Genomic DNA, 26,769 nt, shown 5'->3' on the forward strand with positions numbered 1-26,769 from the left:
CACTAATCAGCAGGATATATATAAATATATATCAACAGAAAAGGACATATAGGATGCGCTGCTGCTGAATTTCCTTGAAAACGTTACATTTTTAATACTGTCTGCGTTCCTGTGTCCATGCAGACGGCAGCGGAAGTTCGCGGATCCTTAAATTAAGTAGCAGGCCATTAGCACAACGTAAAATCAAAGTATAATTTATGCATTCAAACCTTCAGTCTACTTTAGTAAAAGTATCAATAAAATGTGCTCAAAGTATTAAAAAAAAAATATGGATTTTAGTTACGTAGAGTTTTGCTCTTTTATAAATTGTTTGGTAGTTTAATTCAGGCAAAAGCATCATATTCTATAAGCTAAAATATGTTTTGTATGCTAAATCTTTATAGCTGTCAGGAAAATGAAGTAAATCGAAGAGCACAATACTTAGTGCAGAGAGAAGTCACATCACATGGAAATACTCAAGTAAAATACAAGTACATCAAAAGTGTACTTACAGGACATGTTTACCCTCCACTTCTCTGTAGAGACGCTATGATACATTAATGTTATAACAGAGCTCTCAGCATTGTGTATTTCTGGATTTGATCTGACAGTTTATATGTTTAACAAAAGGTCTCCTTTTTTATTGACCTTTCCCCAAGTCCTGAGTGAATCAAGATAATGGTAAAATTGAGTTAAGAGTTTTTGGTATTCACAAATGCAGTCATAAATCATAATCACGATTAATCCAAACTGCATTACAAATACCTAGAATATCTGGTCAGACAGTTTGGACTATAATCTATATTTCTTATTCTCAGTGACCTTTAGTTAACCTTTTGCCAAACCAGTCCAAAGAAAAGGTTACATCATGAGCTTGAACAGTTTGTTCATGGGAGAATATATTTATTTAGATAAAAATCAACAAAAGAAGAAACCAGCCTACTCATGGCATATCAGACACAATGTCCTAGTATGAAACCTGCAAAGAAAATGCAGTCAAAACTCAGTCAATCTGCAATCAATTTGATTAACAAATCTGAAAGTAAAAATATCTACATGAATCTTATGGTGTTCAATATACATTCTTTTTTTTCCATTCACAGGTTTGCACTTGTGGTGTTTTCAATAAAAGAAAATTAAAAAAGTAAAAATCAAGTAAACTTAAAACAACTTTCCAGTCAGTTTCCAGTCTATGGCTTGTTTTTGTTTCAAAGGCTAATCATAGTCTACACCAGAACTGCATTTTACAGAGCACAGCAATTTGCATATGGAGTGCAGACAGGTTACGACACTGACTAGCACCTGCATTTTTCAATGATACCAGTTAACAGTACACACTAAACAGCAAAGAGTACATCTGTTACAAGACTGACTACAGCCTTTGGTTCTGCTCAAAACTAACCAGAAATGAAAGATATTTAACGGATCAATTAAATAAGTATTTCTCATTAGGAAACATTTCTGAGAAGTATTCAACATCAGTCTAACACACTGATGCATTTATCAAATAACTAAGCTTCAAGGAATCTTGGTAATTCTAATCTAAAACAAGTTTTGCTGTATATATGTTGATATGCTAACTATGAAGTCCAACCTTGAGGTGATTCAAACACATTGCACAACATGGAACAACACTAGAGAATTAAACAAAGACTGTGACAAGAAAAATGGTGTGATGCTGGTGTGTAACTGCATAGCTTTACTGTAAATGTTGACCTAATGGTTGAACCAAATAGCTCATCTTTGTAGCAGCATTGCATTTTGCATTGCACTTCACCAAAATCAGCATGGGAGCAAAGAAAATGTCAAGTGAGAGGAGCTTTCGAAGTGTAAAACTGCAGAGGTATGCTGAACAACTCGATAATTGAACAACCAAAAAAGAAAAAGAAAAAAAAAAACAATATTATAGTCAACCACTAAAATCTAGTTTGAACTCACAAGGACAATTTGGGATTCTAAAAATGCTCTGTGGATTATCCACACATACATACTATGAAGCAGCAACACTAATTGAAACAATACTGAATCAAACATTTCAGCTCATAGTTGCAGGCAGCACATAAGCATGGATGGAACCACAATAATGAGACCTAAAGGCAACACTGACTCACTCTCTGCAAACTCATCTGTCCAAAACACCAGATGGGCTCTCTGGTCCATCACTTGCACTCAGCTTAGCCTGATGCATCAGTGGTCATCAAGGGTAAGAGGCATGTGAAGGTCAAAACACAGCAAGTGAATGAATTTCACACTTCTTTTTAAAAAAAAAAAAAAAAAAAAACATTTTCTTGTAGCTCACATAACTCATACTACAAAGTGCTAATGACCAATCAGCCCTGCTGGGCTTCATAGGTGGTGGAGTTTTCAGTACTGATGAAGAAGTCAAGTTGTTGTATATCACAAACAAAAAGCATTGTGCCATAGAGGTTTGACTTCTCCAAAGAGGTGTGTCTGAAGAACAGATGATTAATTCCATGAATAGTGTCTTGACTGTAAAGTGCCCTTCCTGTCTTTATGTGAACACACGACACAAACAAAGAGGACGCGCCCACGTGTGAGCTCATATTTCTCACACAATGGAGACAAGTGTGATCACGTGATTGTGCACATGCAGACTCTGCTTGAGCCACGCATACAGGCACCAAGCAAAGAAGGGGGAAAAAAAACAACAGTGACATGTATACAAGCTCAAGAGATTGACAAACTACTGCAAAAGTGCAGAGTGAGCATAAACAGCGGCTAGTAAAGCAAGTACAAACTTCAACCCAGCATCTCTGAGAGAATGGCTGTATTACTTTCTTCCTCTTCGCGGCCCTGGTTCTCTCCATCAATCTGACTAAAAATATTGCAGTAAGTACTCCGAGCTGACAAAACTGAGCATGGTCTAATCCTGTAGCATGACTTTGCTGCTGAAAATCCTGCTCTTCTACAGGGGGGAGGATTTTGCACTCGGAGCTTCAGCTAAATCCTATTCATCACCCAGCATCCCTCTCTACAGACCTGGCAACCCCAGCACTGTTACCAGGCAAGGGTAGGACATCGCCAGCATTGTTGGCATCTATATTTAGTTGGACCTGATAGAGGGACTGACCCTCCGAAGGACATTTTTGTGCACTTAAAAGTGCTTTGGTGGCATCACGCTCAGGAGTGTTCTCAGGCTATCAAAAACAAAGTCAAACGCAAATGTGATGGTGGTGAGAAAAAAAATTTTGACTGCCAGCCACTTTTATCTGGCCAAATACAAGTTCACTGGCTTTTACACAGCACTCCTACAATCTCGTTTCTTGGTCAGAATCCTCGAGCTTTACCTAAAAGCCTCTGATTTGTGGAAACAGGTTGTCGGGCAGGAAATCCCCTGGCCTGAGAGGAGTGGTACTTTGACATGCGGCACACTGTGCAGAGAAGTAGTGAGCAATAATGCCTGGCGAGGAACGGGGGACAACCTGAGAGGAAATCAGTGCAGTGAGGTTTAAAATATGTATTGATAGCCGTGGGCTGGGCTTTTTCCTGCCCCCTCGCTTTCTTACTCCAGCTCTGCAGAGGGAGAGAGTCAAGCAAATATTTCCAGTCTTAAAATAATAATAATAAATATATTTTGCCTATTTCAGACATCGCAAAGCAATGACGTTGATGAGGCTCTTGAATGACTTGTAAAGATGTGACCCAAGTTTTCAAAATGTACTTATGTTCAGAAAATAATGCATCTTCCCAAATTTTCTCTGTAGCAATCAACAAAATGCAATCTTTGCATTAGTAATATCAGCACTACAAAAAGCACCAGGCAGCATCTAGACAGATAACTGTGTCCCTGTGTAATATTCTACCATTTACTCCATCCTATCAGTACGCATTACTGAGAGTAGGACAGCTTAATTGGAAAGTCCTGGGATGTCGCAGCAGCTGTGGCTGAAGAGGCAAAGGTAAATATTAAGCACATTCATACATATGGAATAAACAAGATTACATTAAATAAACAATATGGTGCACAAATCAACAAACAAGATTCTGCATTTATACTACAGCAATGATTAAAAAAAAAAAAAAAAAAAAAAAATATATATATATATATATATATATATATATATATATATATATAAAAATATAAACACAAAGTACTACTAGTGCATAGGGTTAATAACATGATTAAAAACTGCAACAGAATCTCAAGATACAAGTCATCAATTTACTCAGTTACGAGGCTTTCAGTGTGTTGTGTTTTAACTTTGTAATTCTATTTGGGAGAGAGTCAACAGAGTTACTATCCACAAAGTGAGCTGTATTGACTGCCAAACTGCTGTAATGGAGAACACAATGCAGAGTTATTAAGTGTGATTTAGAGTGGCTCCCTAAAGGACAAGTGGCCATTTTGATAGGGAAGACAGAAACATATTGTGTGCCTAACAACATCTGATTAGGGCCTCAAATGACTGCCTTGGCATACATGAATCACCCATTCAGGCCACATTTCAAGAATCTTCTGCGCTCCTTTATGTACGAGCCTGCAACTCTGTTGAGTATGTGTGCTTTGATCTAAGTAGCAGCTAAAATTACCATTTAATTCTTAAACATGACTGTCTTTTGCGGGTGTGTCCGTTTTGTCTGCCAAATTCGCGTCTGTGCATGGTGGTGCACAGACAAGTGGCAAGAATTGTAAAGCAGAGGAAGTTACATTTCTGTCTTTCAAAAACTGGGCATTCTCCTAGATTGCCCCCTTACCCCTCTTCTGTCTTTACGATACTTTCTTTCTCCCCCCTTTTAGGCAGTGCACTGCCTAAATTTGTCTGACTTTCATTTACCCTTTCTCTCTTCACTCCTCGGGTGAGCGGCAGTCTTTCTTTTTTATCTAACCTTATTTAAGCCCCAATACCACCAGCGTCAGTGTTATTCTGGGCTGCCACAGCAACTAAGCCCTCCCCATCAGCAATTTTAGCCCCTCTCCCAACAGCTAGCTCCCCTCCCTCAATGGGGCCAACGAAGAGAGAAGCGGCTTCCCCAGAAGAGGCCGACACGCCCCTATCGGTCCGTTCCAGCTTTCTGTGCTTGCGTGGCTCCGGAGGTGTGTCCTTCTGGGTGAAGACAGTGCGAATTCGCTCCACACAGACATTGGCAGCCTCCCTCGTCTCCCTGGAGAGTTGCGATAGGCTGAGGAAGCCATGGGGGAGGTCGTCCACCACACACAGAGTGACAGGCTGGTCTATGTTTCTCAAACGCTTGGCAAACATCACAGAGTCATCCAGCATGGGGTCTAATGCACAAGCCTGAGAAGGGGGGAGAGAAGAAGAAGCCAGAGGGAGGGAAGGGGTAGGACTGGTGAAAAGCAAATTAGGATTCCCTTCAGACATGTCAAGAATCTTAATTAAGAGATGAAGAAAAGGAAACCAAGCGTCCCAGTCTCTTTTGTCCCTGCTTTCTTTACATTTTTGCTGACTCACTTTAGCCACTTTAAAATCAGCAACTCATTTTCAAATTAACCATTTTTTTTTTAACCACAAGAGAGAGCCGTCTTCAACCTCACCCATCTCAGACACAATCATGTATGCAGCGTATAGTCCTGGGTACTCTCTGTATCTCTCACTTGTTGAAGTGACACATGAACAATCAGCTCTCTCATAGAGGATCATACATCCAACCAAATGCAGATTGACAGCCTTTGGCCTATGTGTCATGACATAATCATCCCAGCTGCTCATTTTTCTTACCACTATATGTACAGGTGGCAGGCCTTTCAGCATGCTATCAGGTGCCAGCAGAGGAGAGCAGAAAGGATCCTTGACCACTGGAGAGCTGTGCACCCTCATCTCAGCCAGCTGCTCTGAGCGCAGTGGCTCAAACCCCAGGGGAAACTCCCTGGGGTGCTCCAGCTCTGATCCCTCCTCTCCAGTAGGGGGTGGTATGGCCACTGAAGACAAATCACTGGACACAGAGGCATCTGAATCCTTGGAGAGGAAGAAATTCACATCTTCTGGCTACATGGAAGAAAGGACAAGAAATTATTCAGGTGGGGTTAGGTACCACTGAGTGGGCAAAGACAAATTTCAGGAAATAAGAGGAAATAAGGCATAAAATATTTTACAGGCAAACTTAATTATATATTAGTTATATATATATATATATATATATACACACACACACACACACACACACACACACAAGTACTTTGTCCTTGTGAAAATCTTCTAAAAACCTTGGCTCAGTGCCTCTGCATCTTGGCTGAACAATGCCCATTTCAAGAAGGAAAACCATATTTAAAATCTTACGTCATCTCTGCTTGCTATTTTCAAGCCAGCCACTAATCTAGTCTGCCTGTACAAAAATACATGCAAGGATTATCTGCAATACCTTGCCAGTACCCACACAACCAAAAAGTTTTGATATTCAGTCAGCATTTTATAGCCAGAGCTATTTATGAGGGATAGGTGACATAATCGAGGTGAAACATCACTGCAGGGTAGACAGAATTGCATGAAACAAGACCAAAATACCTCTATGCCAACAAAATGTTTGACCTCTTAAATCCTTTTAAGGCAAGAGATATGAAAGCAGAGATAACCTAATTATAGATAAGAAGCTGGTGCGAGTTTTCTTCACTGCAGTGATGTAATAAACATCATCAAATTACACACCTTCAACTTAATCACAGGTTAAATTCCAATGAACAACCCAGTTGTTCTTTTAAGTTAGCTGTTTAATACTATTAACTCCTTCTAGATAAGAGCATCAACTGAGAGAATGCTAATCTCAATGTAAACATGCTCAAGCGTAACATACAGCACGCTCAGAGAGCAGCGGTGCACTGTGCGAAGTGGAACTGTTGTGGGATCCCAAGTCCTGGCAAGTCTGGCTCTTCACAGATAATTTCCTGGTGGGGAACTCTGAGGGCTCTGAGGGTACAGGGGGGTCGGCATGAGGAGAAGAAATGGACGCCTCTGAAATGCTCTTTCTCACTGCGTCTAAGAGAGAGAAAGAGAGTGAGAGAGAGTTCAAACATTTTATTAAACAAAAATTAAGATCGTCTTAAAAACAATGAGAAAGTTTATCAAAAAATGAACATTAACCATGTAAATTATGAAGAGCATAAAGGATTGAAAGGCCAGTTTAATTCACTGGGGGGCAATAGCCGCTGGAGGACACAGGGAAAAAAAATACACAGTAGTACAAAATCACTTTTACTTATTCTACTGTTTGCACTTATCGTATGTCCTCTGGTTGACAGCCAACAGTTAAAAGCCTAAAATGCAAATTGGGATATATCAGGAAGAAGAGCAGAGAAGTGGGTGGAGGAAATTCAAAGAGTGCTGTCATGGTGATATCATCTGCCCGCCCCGAGCTGTCAAAACACAGCTGTAAGAGTCGTCATGGCTGGTCTCCTCACAAAGCACTACCGATCTCCCATCTTCTTAATAATGAACCATCTCAGCACCATGATGGCCTTTTAATAATGTACACCCACCAATGACATTCTCATTAGTTTGGGCTTGCAGCTGTGTGGGTGTCACCTAGCTAAGGGGACACCAGGGAAATTACAATTCGCCACCAGATTTACGGTGGCTACAATTAACAATTACTGTCAAAGCCCTGCTGCTCCAAAGAGGTAAATTGATATGAATGGGACTAAAGGAGTGTTATGCAACAGGGTGGGATAAAGTGATAATTGGTTAGTTGAACACTGAATAAAGGGGATCCATGTCAGTGACCTCCTCCATATAGGGTGTAAATGAACTTTGGGGCAGTTAATGTTGTTGCACTCACATCACTTAAACAATAATGAACACACTGAAAATGTGAGCGGTACACCCACGCTGAGATTGGATCTGTACTTTCAGCAGTTAGATATAATCAAAGACACAAGCAGATTGAATCTACAGGAAACTTTGAACACTATAGCTGCCAAGCCAAACACATTTATGCCACCCACATCTCGTCTAATGTTCCCACCTGACTGCACATGCACGCACAAACACACCCATGCACAAAGTCACAGAAGGTGGTATACCAGTGGCTCCTGGTGGCGCTTCTGCAGCTGTGCTGGGGGAAGCCGAGGCTCTGTTGGGATCCAGCAGAGAGTGGATCCAGTTGGAGGCTCCCTGTCGGAAATCTCTCAGCAGCAGCGCCGTGTCTCTCCTCACCAAACTCAGTGTGCTCACTTTCTCTACCTGCTTCTCAGTCTGTGGCTCATTTCCTGGAGGAGAAGACACAAAGGAAGAGTTAGAAGGGAAAGATAGATGTGCAAGAGAGATGAAAGTGTTTTTGTTATCCTTGAATAAGCATGAATGAGTAACAACAGAGAAGATGGGAAAGCAATAAGAGGTAAGGTATAATAGTAGAGTAAAGAAACCATTGACAGAATGGGTTCAATACTGCCACCGAGCAATTTGTATTATGGATAGCAATACATGGCGATGACAGTAGGAGTGAATAGAAAAGGATTAGTGTTTTAGTTTGGTTATTGAACGGAGAGACAGCATAGACAATATCTCTGTGTCAGAGCTTGGCACAGCTGGAATATTACTGTAGTCCTCCTCAGTTCTCCTTTTGTGAGACAAAATTATTCAAGAGACTTGCAAGACTTGGGGGCAGCCGTGGCGCAGCAAGTTAAGAGTGCGGCTTTGGACCGGCCTGAGATCGGAGGGTTGTCCCTAAACCAAGCACAAAAAATGGATATGGTGGTGGTGAAGGAGACGCGCCTCCCCTGCCTCTGCGACCATGGCTGTGGTGCCCCTGAGCAAGGCACCGATCCACCCCAGCTCCCCGGGCGCCTCACTGGGTAGCCCCCTGCCCCAGCGTCTCTAGTGCATGTGCATGCTTGTGTGTGTTTCGTTCACTTGGTGTGGGTAAAATGCAGAGAGTAATTTCCCCAGGAGGGATCAATAAAGTAATTAAAATTAAATTTAAAAAATAAATTAAATTAAAAATTATCCTGCTTTTTACATGCATTATCAGAAAACAAATGAAAATAAGTTGAATTGTTGCTTCTTGTTTGTATTTTAGCTGTTGACCAGACTTGGTCAGAAATATGAAGATATTACTTTGGGCTACTTATTTTTGTTATAATAGTTGTCAACATTATTATTGTTAACAAGCCTACAACTAGTCTTGACCATCAAAAGAGTGAATTTCATTGTTTTATTTTTTTTTTTTTACGATGGGGGGACACCCCAGCTTTCTGGTAATATGTTGCCCCCTATTTGTTTGGACTATGAATTTTTTATTGTATATATTTTTACACATTATCCTTTTATTCTCGACTTCATCAAATACCCCCTCACCCTAACCTTAACCATCCAAACTGAATGCCTAACCCTAACCAAAAGCCAATTCTAACGTTAACCATAAAAACCAGGTCTTAACCCTCAAATAGCCCCTAAAAGTTCTGAGGACTGACCAAAATGTCCTCACTTTCCCAAAATGCCTTCCTTCACATAAGGTCTATGCTCAAATTGGTCCTCATAAAGATAGATCTACAAGTGCATACACATTCACAGACACACAAACTCCCACCTGCGTAGGCGCTGAGACACCTGGAGAGCACACTGAGTGGCAGCAGGGGATCCATAAGTGTTAGCAGACGGGAGGGTGAAGCGTAGGCAGTCAGCAGGGTAGCCGGGTAGGCTGCCACGATGCCATCTGGCATTCGCACACCAAAGGCAGCAGCGCGCATCGATGTCGTCACACACAAATTGCCTCCCGCGCTGTCCCCAGCCAGACATATTTTCTCTCCAGTCCATCCTGGGCAGATAAAAATAAGATTAAGAATAAAGAGGTGAAGAGAAACACTGGGAGAAACAAACAAGAATTCAAAGGGAAAAACTGAGGACAAAATAAAGGAGACAAGAAAAAAGTATTTTCCTGCATCTATGAGAAATCTACTGAGGTGCAAAAAATCTGTGACACATGTCAGTATAAGACACCATATAATGGGGAAGGTGTTGTCTCATTGACTTGATATTGTCGTCTTGTACTACAACTCTAACATATTGTACAACAATCACAGCGTGCTTCAGTGCTCGGATGCACCCCAAATCGACCAGATGTCTTTTGTTTTCTGCCTGAATATTGAGCATCACAGCAATTTGCGTGAGACTGCAGAACAACCGGTACAGTGCAAGGCATCGTGCTGAAGCATGATTATTTTCAAGGAGATGAATGAATCCTTTCGAGAGGTACAGGGAATTGGTAAACGTAGAAGCCAGGGTGGAGGATTTACAGAAGTATTCCACAGGACACCTTCACCTTTACCCCTATGTTGTGTCTTCTCATTAAATCTAAAACAACTCTTTTCTCTTAACGACAGTCTATAACATTTCTATGGCATATATGTTCTCCATGACTATAAAATTTAAAGAGTAAGTGTGCATAGGAGATAAAAGAATATAAAAATGCTGTGATGTGTTTGTACCTAGTAGGTGGTGGTTTCTCAGAGCCCAACAGTAGGCGTAGAAACACTCCTCCAAGGCCCTTGGGAAGGGGGCCTCAGGAGCCAGAGAGTAATCCACTGACAAGATGGGGACACCAAGGTCCTGGGACCAACTCTTCAGATAGGGCTGCACAAGAGAGAAGACAATGATATGGAGGGGTGAATTTATGAATGGAAAAACACTCTATTTCACACTGAATTTACTATATGTTGTTAAATTTATGAGAAACAAAAGTGGCCACAATAAAACACAGAGAGAGATGTCATGGGAAAGAGACGCGTGAGGGTGAACATTAAGAAGCAAGGATAAAAAGTTATGAAAATTATGTGTGCCTCTGATGTCATCTGTCTGCTTCCTGGCTTACTGTCTAGACAAAGGGAGAATGAATGCTGCCCTCACATTCACCTCCATTTCCTTTCTCCTCATATGGTAATAATGAAGGTGCCCACATGTCCTAGTTTGCAGAGTATGACGGAAAGAGACAAAGACAAGGGGATGGTGTGGATTTACAGGGATAGTCAACAAAAACAAACTCACCAGAATATTGAGTGTTTCTCTTTTTCTTACTGCTCTAGTCAGGTTAAGTGTTTACCATTCCTATGCCACCCTAAGGCAAGTACTTTACTTCACAACTGAAATTCAATGACCTTGAAATGTGAGAAAGGCATGAAAACTTGTCATGACAAAATATTCCTTCCACAAGCCATTCCTCCTTTCCTCCTCTGTCTTTATCTTCTCCCAACAGCTTTTTGACAAGCTATGACAGGGCTGGCAGTGAAAGTGAGAACTCTCCATTCACAATGCCAGGAAAAGCACAGCGTGTGTATGTTTGTATGTCGCCTCACCGACCAGTGATTCAGTATATATAAAAAAAAAATACAAAAAACAAAGTAGCAGCTCCAGCAGTCAGCTGTGCTGTCTTAAAGCCATGCCTGTCACAATAAATCTCAGAGTGAGACCGCTGACAAGTGACTGTGCATGCAGTTCAAGCACTGTTCAGGTCAGGCAGTGTGAGTTTGTGTGAATCCACAAAGGTACTCCCAAGGTGTGTGTGTGTGTGCGCGCGAGTGTGCATGTGTGCGCAACTGAGTGTGAACAACAGCCATTGTTGCCAGTCTCCAATAAGTGTCAACATGTGCCTGAGTCCATGCGCAGGTCTGTCAGTCAGACAGTTCATCATCAGCCAGCATAAAAGGAGCCAAGCACTCACAACAAATGGCCCACCGGGCAGACGAGGAGTACGTGAATGTGAGTTTTTGTTGGGCTGGGACCAAGGCTGGTTAATTTTACATGAATCAGGACTTAGGAAACTCTTCTTATGCACACACACACGCACACATCCTATTCACAAAGAAACACACACGCACACACACTCACTCACACTTTCAGAGGGTCTGGATCTGTTCTCTAAGCAGGAATTAATGGGAGCTGCAGTCCGACTCATTCTCAGACAGGCAGAGCAGTTAATCTGCAAGCTTATACCTCCACTATCCAAGCACTTTGTGTGTGTGTGTGTGTGGTCCATGCCCAAGTTACTAAATACACAGATGCTAGGACATCCATTCCTATGATCTTAGTATCAATGGGCCCTAAGAGCACCAAAGGTTCCTGCCACTGAAGTCGAACTCTCCATCTTGTCCAGAGGACAGAAGAGATACGATCGAGGAAGGGATACAGGAAGAGAGGAGATATGAAGAGTACAGGGGACAACACTGGCCTCCGCCCTCAGAGAAACTTTCCATTTTTCTGTTCTCTCTTCCTTGGCCTTGCCTGAGGGATTAAGAGAGCAGAAGGTATCCAGTAAAATAAGGAGGCAGGCAAGTAAGTCTTGCCAAAATAAGACAGAAAGGAGATGTGAAAAAGGACAGTAAGTGAACAAAAATTATTTTGTGAGATATTACACAGAGTGAGAGGAAGGATTTAACAAAAAAGGAGAGCACAGAAGAAGAGGAGAGAAGGACAGTCTGACAAGTCTTGCATTAGTGGCCTGGGGTAATCTTTCTCTGTGGGGTCATACAATTCCCTGTTAATTCAACATGACAGCCCAGCTCACCCTCTTCTCTGATTGCTCTCTCTCATCCTCTGGCTGCTACGCAGCTGCAGATCAAGGATGCCCATGTCCTTGCTGATTTCACAGAGACTTGTCTTAAAGTAGTTATATGTATGGTGCCACATTAAGGTTACACACAACTACAGATGAGCACATTAGGGTATGACAATAAGGAATAGATAGGGCCACAAACCATGTTAAAATAATCACTCAGATGAACTAAGCAGGTTGATAGCTTCCTAAGACTAAGGCTTCTCACACTGTAACTTAAGTAAACCTACCATAAAACTGGTTTACAAAACAAGATTTTCTTAAAGTTATTTACAGAGCAGTGACAAGTAAGATCAAACACAATTTTAAAGACATGAAGCCAAAGCTTGTGTGGGGGTGTGTGTGTGTGTGTGTCACATTGATCTAGAAATTAAACCTTAGACATGGGTTGCTCAGCTAAAAGGAAAAAAAGAAGGGGTGATGACGAAGTGAATGACAGGAAGCAATGATTTATGTGAAGGAGAAGAGCCAGCTTTGTGTACACCTTACAAGTACAGCAGGCATGGAAGAAGGACAAAGTGCCTCTATTAAGTTTTCAGAGATTAATTACAAAATAATTAGCTTAACGGCTCATTAAATACCATACTACTGACAGAGGAAGAGACTCAGACTGGTAACCCCTCTGCTCCTCCGCTGTCAACTAGTGTCTGTCTCCTCATCACTTTAATTAACTGGGGTTCAATTACAATTAGTCTGAGATAACACAGCCAGAAGCTGAAGTATTGAAGGGATGAGGTGGTGAACTTAGCTGAATGACCGCTGTGGAGTTACCGGCTCAAATCCTGGAAAAACAACATCTGAGCCAGGTGTCTAATGGCGGAGAGGCAGTGTTGTCATTTTCTGGTTATGAGGTTCCCCATGACCTGGTTATGAGATTCCCCTGACAAGTATTACACTACCTCTTTTATAAATATCATAAACAGGTCAAATGCTGTCACATACAGATCTGAGCCAAAATACTACATGATATAAAAATGTAAATTGTCTTTTGGTATCAGTTTTTCCTGCAAAACAAGACTAATTGCGCTGCTTTTCTTGTCAGAGTAAAGAAATCTCTTAATGAAACTGAGCTAGGTTCAGTAGGAGAGTACCATCTCACCTCATGGGACTTGGAGGTCTGGGCCACAAAGCCTCCTCCATGGAAGTGGATCAGTAAACAGGGAGAAGAAGGGAGGCGCTTGGTCTTCAACCCGAGTGACAGAGAGATAGCACCTCCCTCAGAGCGTGAGAGAGATAGCAGAGTTTCACTGTCCTGGAAAGAGTGAGACAGAAAGGGATTATTTCAGAAGCTGAACTGATAGACAAACAATTAAGATCTATTGTTAAGGTTTAATATTGCAAAAACATCACTTGATGACAGATCGTGATGTTTTCCTCACTCTGAGGAACTATATGCAGACTGTGTACACTGCAAAGACTTTTTTTTACTGTTAATATATTTTACTGCTAGTGTTAGCAATAGGGCTCCTTTGAGAGAGGGATTAACTAGCTGTTCTGCAGCAGCTTGCTGCCAGCCCTTCCTGCGCCTGCATTAACACACACTAATTCCCATTCATTAACAGAAACAAGGAGGGAGGGAAGCTGTGGCTAAGAGGGAGGGTTTCTGCTGATGCAGGCTTGTATTTTGCGACATTAAAAAGGACACTGTTGTTTTGTTGGAGCGAGATCAATGGCTGAAAGTGTTTGCTGATAACATGTCTGGTTAAGTGCCAGTCTACAAAGACAGGAGGAGAACAAGCTCGAATGGAGAGAGGGAGTCTCCTGAGAGAATTAGGGTGGGAGGCAGGGTAGAAAAAGTGAGAGCAATACCTGTGACAGAGAGAGAGAGAGAGAGAGAGAGAGAGAGAGAGAGAGAGAGAGAGAGAGAGAGAGAGAGAGATAATGAAGGGGATTAAATCCATTGGGATGCTTCGAAGCTGTCGTTTCCTAGAGCAGCTCAGAGAAATACCAGATATGCTAAAATACTGTTAGATTATTTTGAGAATTTTTACTTGGTATAACTGGTATATGCAAGGTGTTTTAAAAAGACCCAGTGGAGGAAAACTGTCTCAAACTAGGTCACACAACAAATACTTAATACTTTTACTTTTTTTTTACCATGACAGTGTACAGTGAATGATGAAATACCTGTCCTTCACGCAAGTCATAAGAGATGAGCCTCATCTGAATCGGAGCAGTGCCAATGTGTGCTGATGGTGGAGCTATAGTTACAGATGCTCTGTGGTTGGCCGCCAGGGGAAGGTCAAAGGGCACAGGGGGCACAGAAAGAGCCCGGTTCACCTTAACTTGAGTGGACGTCATACTTGCGAGACTCTGGCCAGGATAGAGATAATGGAGAAAAAGAGAGAAAAAGACGGAGATATAGAGAGAAAGACAGAGGCAGAGAGAGTGCAAGTTACAAAGCGAGTCAGGTCACTGGAGAGTAAGAGAAACCGGATGAATAAATCATGAATTCCATTGAATAAATTGAATTTCACTCTATTATTGCTAACAGCCTGTAGGTCAAAATGCATAATGATAGAAAAGGTGCTTTTACCAAAGGAAAGTAAAATATCCCTGATATAGTTTAAAAATTCAAAACAGAGTGCACTTATCTGTGTGCGTGGGTTAGAAATTACAACATGGGTAGACTACAGATGTCTTTGTTGTTTGTCTGTGTCACAGTCTACCTACCGACAGGACCTCGGTCTCCGTGATGTTCCAGAAGGTCTTCCAGAAATGAACGTCCAGGTTCTGGGTGATACGTTCAAATTCGGCCCCTCTCAACTCTGGGTCGATGGCATACTTCCCTGAAGTAAAGAAAGAGCTGGCTGCTACACCTGGGGAAGGCAGGAAGGACGACAAAATGAGGAGGGCATACTGTATTATGAGTAGGAGACACCAGAGACAGGGTAAGGCAAGAACAGAAATAGGAGTAGAGTTCGAAGAAAAGAGGAATGTGTATGATTGAGGAGGTAGTGAAAATGGGAATGAAGAGTGATTTGCAAAGACAAAGACAAAACCTCAGAATAATGGGTGAGACAACTAAGACAGAAAGAGTAGGAAGGAGGGCAGGAATGAGGGAATATTAAAGTTGCAGTGACTGGACCCTTGCACATAAAACACTCACTGAGACAGCAAAAGAAGGAAGGTAAAATGATGGAAGAAAAGAAAGAAAGATGGTCAAAGTGGAAAAGTGCTAAAACACGGCAAACTTCAGAGATGTGGCTTCATTTGAGAACAGTCATCAAACTCAATAAGGGTGAATTGGCTTTTACGTCCTCACAGCACTATAATCTTTTTGCCACAGGGATGTTTCAGGTCTACTGTGCTAGTGCCAAGTTAAATCAAAAGAATTTCATGGTATTACAATCAAATTGTAACCTGCTCTGCAAGAAGTCAAGGATGGGCAGTAAATAAAAGGGAAGAATCTGAATTTTGAGGTACCTCGAGCTACGATCTGCTAGCTAAAATACAGATACAAGACAGCCCATGCAGCTTACAGTGCTGTGTGCAGAGCCATTTGGAATAACAGGAACTGTGGGATAAAAGCAGCTTCTTCATATAGCCATATAGCTTCTCAATTCACTACAGAGAACTATGATAAAGGGGCAGGGGGTTCCAGTACACTCACCATATGGTGCAATACCTCCTGCCTCCACTGTGGTGCAGCAGAGAGCACAAGAAAACCATAAGGGTCAAATGATTCCTTTTTGAATGTGAAATATTTACACGTCTGTGCATGTGTTTATGGCGCAAGCGTGTATATGATGGTGCATGTTCATCTATCTGTATGTAACTGTGTGCATGTTCAAAGCATTCTGAAAAATAGAAGACCCACACCAGCTAACCCTCAAGATTCCAAAGGATGAAAGAGCATCTACAATCTAAACACACAACATCAAAAGGTACACAGTCAGGGGCCAAAGAGCAATGTAGAAAAGGCGTGTGGATGGATGAGTACGATCTATGAATGACAACGAAGTGGCTGGATGATGAGAGGGTGCAGCTGCAGACAAGATGATGCTGACCTATTCCTGACTGATGGCGCCTGTAGTTCTCTCCAAAGGCCACAAGGCCGATAGCGATGGTCTGGAGACAGGGCCGGATGGCTGGAGTGAACTAGAAGGAAGGAGGAAGGACGGGTGGACAAAAAACAAAGACAGCTTTTAAATTCTAATCCACTATCTACGGTCCACTGAAAAACAAGACAGACTACAATTAAAATTGCTATCATTCAACCAAAGAAAGAAAACAGTTGACAGGATATCGGAATATCAAATGAGTTATAGACCTTGTAAACTGATGCCAACAGTACAAGAGAGGTTTCTTTTTTTTTTTTATTTTGGCCTCTGTCCAAAAGCTGAACTGTAAAGCACATTCATAGTGGAGACATTCAGTTGCGTGTCAAGTCAGAACCGGTGAGCTTAAGGTTGTTTTTTATTACTTTTTCTGTATAGTTGTGAGATGTTTTATTATAGGAAATCGTCATGTAAAATCCTGGTTTTAAACCATCAAGCATGAGACTGTGCTACTTCTAACCCTTCCCATTCCTCACTCTTCTTATTTTTCATCTCTCCCACTGCCTATCCCTGTGTCAAGCAGCTCATCTCACCTGAAAGCCCAGGCAGCGGCCATAGAAGCACCCCTTGTGCATCGATGAGTATTCACGGACAAAGCTCTCACTGAGGCCACTTTCATCCTGGAAAAAAAGGTTGCCGTGGCTGTTGTCATGTAGCATGCGCTGAGCCAAGTAGAGCAGGGCACGCAGCTGACACAAGGCATTGCAGTACGCCTCCATCTCCCCTGCATTGTGCGCCACTCGGAAAAAGATGCTGCGGCGGTTAGTAGTAATGTATCGCCCCTTGTGGATGATGTGGAGAAGGCAGCAACGCACCACCTAGAAAAGTACAGACAACATCTTAATAAAATTTTATGGAAAATGTTAGATCTACAATTTGAAAATATCCCACCTTCTTCATGTTCTTCCATCGTTAAAGAGGAATGTCTTCTTGGTCTGCTTAAGTTATAATTAAGATTAGGGTGGTAAGCTTGAGGGGGAAAAAACTCTGTGTGATAGCATGCCTGAAAGCGAGCATGTGAAAAGCTTGCTGCTTCACCGAGGTGTAACAGATTACTCAGAGTAGCACTGAGGGACTGAGAAGGATTAGGAATGTGGAAATCAAGAGGCTAGAAAACAGAGCAACAAATGAATGAGGTGCTGTTTTCTAGCCTCTCAATTTCCAGCAGTAGTCTAGCAGAGCAGCAAGTGAATGCTGCTCTGCCAGACTCATTCAGATGTGGTGGGCTGCAGCCACTGAAGGTCATGATGTTTCATCAATAAGTGTAGAAGATAAAGTACAGCGGGTACAGTAGTGGTAGATATTCTGCACTGGAGGAATTTATCTAACCTGATTTGCAACATAAAATCAATCTGTAAAACAAATGGACTGACCTTGAAACAAAGCAATATCAAGGCAAAGAGGAGGTGGTGAGTAGTGTCTCACAGTGTGGAGAGAATATGAATGTTGAAATGAGAACACAGCATGACTCATACACACACACAGAAGTCAAAGCATCCCACAGCCTACCTTGACCAGTGAACGATAGCCATTTGCAGGTATGTGTGGGTCAAAGTCAAAATGATGGTAAACTGCAGCGAAGCCAGAGATGACAGGCTCCAGACTGCGAGCGTGCTCCTGGATCAGGTTCATGGCATCCACCAAGCGCCGCGCCGCATCACCCTGCGACCCCTTGGCTCCCCCCGAGAAGAAAGTGGCATTTTCTTCGCACACGCTATACAGGGCCGCAAACACTGCCTTGGTGTCCATCACTAGGAGCAGTGAGACAGTGAAGCAAGGCAGAGAATGAAACAGAGAAAAACAGTAGTTTTGTGTGTGTGTGTGTGTGTGTGTGTGTGTGTGTGTGTGTGTGTGTGTGTGTGTGTGTGTGTGGATGAATGTCCATAGTAAGTTAATTAATGTAAATAATTATTACCAGGGCAAGTGATAGCTGACATAGGGGCATGTATCCCAACACCTCCAGCTTATCTTGCTACTAATTACACTTCCCTTCCAACCCCAAATGTATACATATGTAAAATCAAAAAGACATTATATCATGTAGTTGTTAAAACTTGACTGTCAGATGGTATCCGGTCCCGCAAGTGCAAAAAGGAGCACCCTGATCCCTATTCAGCACCACACCCATAGCTGTAATCAGCATGTAGACACTGTGCCAAGTGGGCTATCATTGGATATATCCTACATAATGTTCTCTCACTCCTATTAACTAATCCCCCATAGCCTGGCGTATGAAAGCTCATTGATTGAAACGTGTTAAGCAAGCCTTGAAATTAAATTATGTAAATCCAGGCTAAGCAGCCAGATTCCAGCAAGATCTAGGCAGACATGCATGGAACAGGGGGAGAAGGCAAAGGCCCTTTGCTCACATCACGCTGCTGGGAACAAACACAGATTAGTCATACACTGACAAAAACACATAAACACACTCATATAAAAGTCCCAAAGGGACGTATACAGCTGACAAAACACAGCTGGGTGTGTTTATCGAGTGTGCTCATATCTCTGCCCTTACGTAGCATAACACAGATCAAGCTCTATGTCCCTGTTGGATTCCCACTGTTGGACTGAGCTTCTCTGCCGAGTCACCTGAGACCTCTGTTTCCACAACACCTAACTCTGCGGACTAGCGGGTACTTACTGTATAGAGTAGCTGGCGCGGTGAGAGACAGAGGAAAGAGGAGAAGGGACAATGGACACAGAGAAAAGACCAAAAGGAAGGGAGACAGCAGCACCTCCCTAACAGATAAAAAATTACAGTAAATTTAGGGGCAAACTGGACAGAGGGAAGGAAAACAATTTCTTTGATATGGATGGCGCACATTTGGTGTTTATGGAGAGATAACGGATAATGATCAGTTCAAAATTACTCTTAAAGAAAGACTCTGCTGCTACCTAATGAACAGCAAAATAACATCAGCCACCTTTGGGATAAGCTCACACCCTCACATCCTCAAACTTGTGTTATTAAAAATTAAGGCTACAGCAATAGAGCAATGCACAGTGATTTCTTCACAGATCCCTAAAGCAACAGCTTGGGATGTGGAGTGGAGGTTGCTTATGCATGCTAAAAGTGAATAGATTCTACCATAGTGAAATGCTGTTTTGAGGGTCAAAGAAATAATGGAGCCCTAATCGCGCAATTATTCTGCTATTGCATGCCATTCCGGAAGAGTAATAGGAGAGGCAATTTCAGTTTGCTGGGAGGAATCACAACCCCGACATCTGGGAGGAGACATTCATCAGACAGATGACTTCTAGCACACACACACACACACACACACACACACATTCGGCGGGAAAAATCTCCTCAGCCATTGCTCATCCTTTCATTTTCCTGTGTTGTCTCAACACTCCACTTCTCTTTCAGGGAGACCTTTTCCATTCCCAGACAGGGACACATAACCAGACCCAGTGATGCTTGCTGCCAGGTTGCTTGCTGCACTCTGCACTGGAACACATGCCTCATCTGAACACACCCAACTTGAAACCCAACTGTCACAGAGTTACAGAGCTGAGCCTTTTAATAAAACAGAAATCAATGAGCCGCTCATAAATATGTTATGTCACATATCGACTTATTTAGATCCTCGTGTTTGTTTCTGTCACAAGCCAAAATGTTTTAATTATCTCCACACAATAAACCCTTTGTGTATATGTGTGTGTGAGATCTTGCAATGAAGCCCATGGTAAATGTCCCATTGAATTTAGGAGGCTTTCCTTGGCCCTGGGGCATAAAGATGGACTGAAACAAATGAGCAGATTAAATAGAGCATCGCTACAGTGGGGATATGTTTTTCATTGGAGTATAAAGTTCTATCCATTTGTGTAAAGATTCATGAAGCAGCTTGGGGCCTAACTTCAGATCGAATCAACAACGTGAAAGAAATACTCTTGACATACGTTTGTACCATGACCTCAAGTGAAACGCCACACCAAAACAGAATTGACATTGTTTTATTCAAATGATATTGAGATTATAATCTACAAATATAGGCAACTGTTCCCCTACAGTGCCTCTGGGCATCAGGTCTTTGTCATCTCTGTTGCCATTTTTTGAGTTTGGTTCATGGAAATTAACAGCAGCTGTTTACGTTTTAACTATCTCTCAAAAAATATTGGGATTTTCTCTGTATGACATCACTTTCGACTCTCTGCGATCCATTTCCGAGAAACTTCCAAACAAAATCAAGCTGTACAGGACTTATGAAAATAATGTTAATTATATGTTTTGGTGGATGTTAGCTTACCAGAGTTTCAGGTGTTAAAGGAGTGAACAATCAGGGACACTGCGTCATATCAATCAATGAAGAAAGGCTACGGTACTCAGAACAATTCAACAGCTAATGACAAACAGGCATACAATTCTGGGGTTGTTGCGCCACCTCAGGATTTGGCAAAGAGCCAAAGGATTACGCAGATACTGTGAATGTTCTGAACCTGACAACACATGAAGCAGTTACTTAATGTGCAACAACTCATTACGTCAGTATAAAACTGGAAACACCAAGAGACAAACACAAAGAACATCTATAAATACATTTTCATTTGTCTGCATAAACTCAACCACAGCAGTGTGGCCTCAGGGGACGCAGTGAGTGCTGTGGTCAAGCAGTCACCCAAATGCCATGCTGCAGGACCAGCTATAGCAGTCAAATCAGATTGGGCACACAGCCAAAATTAAAATTACATTGCTTAATTAGAGTGGGGGGTACAACTCGCTCAGCTGAGCAAGCCAATAGGCCTTATGTTGACAGAGTAAGCTAGGCGTGAACTTTATGAACCCCTGGATCAGCATAAGCTGCTCTAAAACTTGCTTAATGATAATGAAGCCAGCACACATTACATCCCCTCCTAACTGCAGGGAGTATATCGCATGCAAATGAACACAGCTGTGTGAACCGGTACCATCTTATCACACGCTCACTCAGAGTTTAAACATGCCCCCATGTCCCCAATGAAGACTTCACCTTTGTCTGACATAAGATAAACAGAGCAGCCTCAAACAGAAAAACAACAAGGATACCTCTACAGTTAAGCCAGGATAGGTTAATATACCATCTATGGGGGTCACTGGAGGAAAAATATGACTCACTTACTGGACTCATTACTTCTACCTCTTGTGAATCAGCAAGTTTTCATTTCCATGAAAGGCCATCTCTACAGTTTGGGCGCCCCCAAGCAAATTATAATCGCAAACCTATTTTTGGACACTGCTGGAATTTTGAATTTCCCTTGGAGATGAATAAAGTATCTATCGATCTATCTCTATCCAAACATAATCATCTCTTCTGGCTGCGGCAGCATGTGAGGGGGGCGGGGCTTACAGTAGTAGCACTTAGTAGTAGTTGGTACCCATTCTCAAAAAACTGGAATGAATCGTGACAGCCATCCATGAACACAGAGAAACCCGTGTTAATGGACATTAAAATGAAGAGAAAAACATCCACATGAATTGTTTCACTATCTCTTAGATCCGATCAGCTGAAAAAAAAAAGGAATAACTGGGAATCATTTAGTCAAGAATGCGTCTGTTTTTAAATTATAGCCTTGCCGTTATGTTTTCCATGTAGAAAACACCTTTAACATCTTCTCTCTCAGTGGTGTTACCGTGGAAGGGGGGCTGCCGCCTCAACCAGGAAACTAATGTCCAGTTGTTGTCTTTTAGATTTACTAAAAACAGTCTTACTAGGAAGTAAAAGGGTTCTAGAGGCAATTCTATATCTAAACATTATTTATATTCATTTTGTATGCTTTGCTAATATTCTGATAATTTTGAACAGTCCCAGAAGATGTGTGGTCTCCTGCCAGGCCACAGCCCCTCCAGCATTGTCCCCTGGTCTCACTGAATTTTGATGTGACAAGAGGGGTCCTGAAAATGATAACTGTTTAATTCTTTTCTATTTTTTTAGTTAATAAAATGCATTTGCTTTGTTTCACGTCAAAAATCAACCAGTCAATCAAACTGTTTCTACAGTAAGTGGTCACTGTAAGCCCATTGTATTAAGTTGCATCTGGTCTCTCCACATTAAAGATGAATGAGAACAGGTATTAATAAGTCATGTACAACAACCAGCGACATTACAGATATAATGGCTCCTCCGGGACCCACAAAAAGTGTAAATTGAGTGTTTGTATAAAACTACCTGCAGGCTGCTTCGGGCATAGCAAATAACTGATGGTATAGACCAAATATTTAAAGGCTGGAAGAGAAAAAAAGAAAAAGTGTTTACCAGCTTCTGAGTTCAAGGCTCTGTCCTTGTCTGTCTCCTCTCTTCCACGAAAGCAATGAGAGCATGGAGAAAAAGAGAGACAGAATAAGAGAAAGAGAGGGAGGGAGGGGTGGCAGAGAGGAAAGAGTTTTTTGATTGGTTTTGTTCTCCCTCTCTGTCAGTCGCTCTCTCTTCTTTACGATGTAGCTCTTCCCCTGTCAGTCTCTGTATGTCAGCCTGTCATAACCGATACAACTCAGAGGCGATGTGTTGTCCTTTTCTTTCCTTTCCCTCATCCCTCCCACACTTCTTTTTAAAAGCGTAGGGAGGATATCAACAACCCCAGCCCAGTTAACTTTCTCCCTGTGACAGTGAGCTATTTTTCTATTGGCTGTTCAGCTTGCAACTCCTCATGACCTTCAACCGAATTGGAAGATCACAACAGACATTGGCAGAGACGCAAGCATGAGATTATGAGATGACAATAATATTTCAACTGTAGCCTTTTCATTCTTCATTCTATATTTAACACGGTCAAAAGACAAATGAAAGCAAACAGCAGTAAAATCAATAATGATCAATTAAAATACTGATTAAAAGTTGATAAAATTATTGTTTTGGCTTTAATATTCAAGAATAATGAATGCACCTGCTACCTGAGTCCAAAAAGACACCTTAAATTTAATTATTTTCCCTGGCCAGTATTCAAAAAACAACAAAGAAAAAGAAGATTACCCTCACTTAAGCCCGACAAATATTTGGAAAATTCACTTGTCAGAATCAACTGTTTTTGATTAATCAATTAAAAATTTCATTACTAATCACCATGATTGCATGAATCCATCACACATTAATCCTGCTTAGGTACAATTCCTGCACCTGTAACTGGATGTAATATTGGAATGCTATCTTTGACTTTTGAGTGTTGAACTGTATTAATTTCATACCTCTGAACATATATTTTTGGTTGTTTATGCAGCAGAAATGCCTTGACAATTATCAACGTTTGGCAATGAATGCAGAACATGAACAACGCGTGCACACCCAAAAGGAGTGTGAAAATCTAGTTCAGAGATCTTTTCCTGGGGGAGAATATGACCTCCGTCTAGACCTCTTGGCTGATTTCACAGATTGTCCCACCACAACGTGAGGAACAGAGACGTGAACCCTCACCCACTCAGAAATACAGAGATATACAAACAAAGTCAGGAACACTGAGACACAGAAAGTCTTAGACACCACTACGGCCCTGATGAAAAATTTTGTTCTTTCTGTTGTTTTTGTTACTGTTCTTGTTATTAACTATCCAAGAGGGTCATGTTATCCAACTTGTTGCTCTTTTTGTTTATCCATACATGTCACAACAGGAAAAGCACAGGTATAAATAATACAATTAATGATGGCTGGATTCCATCTAGCTCCCTTGGCCCTGCTATTGTGCACACTGGCTCACTGTCACACGGTTGTGCCTATTCATTAGAATTTCAGTCACTGTTTAATGTTATTAGTAAGACATGCGCTTTTCCTGCAATGACAAGTTGAAATGTCGGCTGTGAAAAAGGCCTATTAGCTGCAAAATAAAACCTGTTAATAAACCTATATGGAATCTGGTGAAAAGTGCAGTCCATAACACTTTCTATAATTAAAATGTATAAATGACAGAGCTTTCTAGTTTTTACCAAAGCAGTGGATGCTTTGGGCCCCTGGTAGGGAGGTTCATAGCCAATAGTTAATCCTACACTGGTGCACTGTTTATGTAGACTCTTCCTGAAGTTCCTATTACTTTCCACTTTATAGTGAAGTAGATAGCCAAAAGGTGAGCAGACTTACTGTTTTATCACTCCTGCTATAAACAACAAAGACTTTTTTTGTTTTTATGGAAAACCTTGCTTGTTTACATTTATGGTTAGAAATTAGGACTGGGAGCAGCCCTGATGGTCTGTTGAGAGGACTTTGAGCTACTTCCTATTGTCAGTATGATTAACTGTGCAGATTTTGTCTAGGCCATTTCTAAGCCACAACTCTCGTGTTTTGCTTTATCAAGTCTAAACAGACCCGTTCAGGGGAAATGTGAAGTCAGGATCCAAGGACATTAAAACACACTGGCCGTTCCTTGAAGTAGAACACACAATCACAGCTAAATGTCCTCATCTATCTATGCAATTACAAACAAACAATTACACTATTCAGTGTTAAAGGTATAATTCCACCATTTGGCCTTTCATATTTTTCATCTACAGGTTATGGTATCTGGTCAGTTTTTTTTTCCTCTGCCAGATATCCGATACTCTACAAATGTCATGTCCATAGGAAGCATGCTTTAAAAATAGCAAAGTTTTAGCAGTGCACAAGCACAAGGAAGTGGCAACAGTAGGGCCTCTGCGGTGTCGTGTTAAGGAGGCTTTAACCCTTCTCCCAGTCAGATCCCCACAGAGACAAGCACACATACAAGGCCAAACTGAACAACAGGAAACTCGCAACAATAAGCGCCCACACCCCCTCCACATAGGATATATAAGGCTTCCCTTCAGTTTAATGCTGCAACACCTTTAATGAAAAAAGAAAATTAGAACTCTTATAACCAGATCTGATGAGAACTGAGCATGTAAGGAACCTCACATAATGAGTAAGATTAGGTAAACTCTCTTCTGCAGTAATCTCATTATACAGGCCTAAGGGTATTATAAACACACCCTTCACAAACAGGCAGTTAAAAATATTTTATTAGTATAGCAAACACACACACACAATGTATGGCATATTGTTAAGAGTCCTGACAAAGCGAAGGAAGCCTTTTGAAAGCAGTGGTGCTTTGGGGACTGGTTGGATTGTTCCAGTATGACAGTGGCCTAGTTAACAGGAGAACAGAGCAACGGAGGGAGTTTGTTTAGTCATAGCACTACATCCACAGTGCCTGCAGGCAGCATCCTGTTACGTCTGTTTCCTTCTTTAACAGGCTGCTCATTCGTCGGTCAGCCTGCTCTCATGTCACATAGGCAGAACTAATGACAGAGTCACTAGTGACCCTATCAATACGCTTAATCGATTAATGCACAGTAGGCACAGTAGCAACAACCAAAACCCCGCCCTCCCTTCCACTTGGAAGTTAATCTAGCTGTACTCCCTCCCCTCCTCTGCCTTCATCTCTTTGTTTATGTTTTGGAGTACCTGTTCAGGTGGGTCCTCTCAGTGTCAGCGGCTGAGACTAGGGGCACAGAGCGTGAAACGTGAATATGAATATAACGATTGGCCACGCATGTGTAGTTAAAATGTACTACAGCGATGACATTACTACCACTGCTGCAACTAACGGGACACATACTGAAGCTGTAACCGCTGGATGCTCGTTTCTACGGACATGACAGGGAAACTGGTTGACCAGGCACTTCATTTATCAGCGCTCTGAAACACTCTACGCACATATGATCTCAGTACCTCCTCGTTTTCATGTCATACATCAATCACAGGACCTATGCAGCTGAGACAGACGCAGCGGCTTAAGTCCTACTTGTTCATTTCGGCTATCAGGGGCCAGCTAACGTAGCTGCTAACGCTCGCTAGCGGGAGGTGGCAGTACAGGGGCGTCAAAGGGGAGACGTCATTAAAGGGAAAAACGACGGGGGCTGAAGAGGCACAGAAAAACTCACCCACTGGACCCTCTTTGTGTTTGGACGAGCGTCTACCATTCAGACCTTTCTCCAATCTGCTATTTCCACCACTCTTCTTGCTCGACGCCATCTTCGCCCACTCTGTTTACGCACCGCCTCTCAAGTCTCCCCTACATACCTACCTGAGGGCGCTCAGGCCCCGCCCATGCCAAAAATGGAAGCCAATGAATGGCTGCGTCACAGACGAGTAGCCAATGATGACACGGGGAAAAAAATCGATAAACGCCCGCCCTGTTGCCTTGGTTTTACAACTCACTGAAGGAACAGTGGGTTTAATCCATTCAGCACAGATTACAGGGGTAATATGTTTTGTTTTGTTTTTTACACAATTTT

The 26,769-nt window shown here is 41.9% G+C and overlaps 1 protein-coding gene across 3 annotated transcripts; it reads right to left on the minus strand.

The window, feature by feature from the left end:
• Positions 1-865: 865 nt before the first annotated feature.
• Positions 866-26,546, minus strand: lipeb (lipase, hormone-sensitive b). Of its 3 annotated transcripts, XM_041044133.1 has the most exons (14): positions 26,416-26,511; positions 22,790-22,830; positions 18,066-18,307; positions 17,090-17,374; positions 16,506-16,596; positions 15,169-15,314; positions 14,623-14,808; positions 13,595-13,747; positions 10,376-10,520; positions 9,478-9,705; positions 7,973-8,158; positions 6,748-6,929; positions 5,679-5,945; positions 866-5,237 (listed from the first exon to the last, which is right to left on the minus strand). In XM_041044133.1, the coding sequence occupies exons 3-14, from the start codon at positions 18,303-18,305 to the stop codon at positions 4,833-4,835; spliced, it is 2,514 nt and encodes an 837-aa protein (XP_040900067.1). In that variant the 5' UTR covers positions 18,306-18,307; positions 22,790-22,830; positions 26,416-26,511; the 3' UTR covers positions 866-4,832. The 3 variants fall into 3 exon arrangements, with proteins under 3 accessions (XP_040900067.1, XP_040900065.1, XP_040900066.1); XM_041044131.1 differs by lacking the exon at positions 22,790-22,830 and having other exon boundaries at positions 26,416-26,546; XM_041044132.1 differs by lacking the exon at positions 26,416-26,511 and having other exon boundaries at positions 22,790-23,029.
• Positions 26,547-26,769: the final 223 nt, after the last annotated feature.

Source organism: Toxotes jaculatrix, chromosome 8, assembly GCF_017976425.1.
Source record: "Toxotes jaculatrix isolate fToxJac2 chromosome 8, fToxJac2.pri, whole genome shotgun sequence".
Taxonomy (NCBI): domain Eukaryota; kingdom Metazoa; phylum Chordata; class Actinopteri; family Toxotidae; genus Toxotes; species Toxotes jaculatrix.

Excerpts from the sequence above, each read along its gene's own strand:
- lipeb (XM_041044131.1), bottom strand. The coding sequence starts at position 26,506 with ATGGCGTCGAGCAAGAAGAGTGGTGGAAATAGCAGATTGGAGAAAGGT. Across the intron at positions 9,706-10,375 it reads GAGAAACCACCACCTACTAG|GATGGACTGGAGAGAAAATA; the intron begins GTACAAACACAT and ends TTATCTGCCCAG. Across the intron at positions 5,238-5,678 it reads TGCCACCTGTACATATAGTG|GCTTGTGCATTAGACCCCAT; the intron begins GTAAGAAAAATG and ends CCCCCTTCTCAG.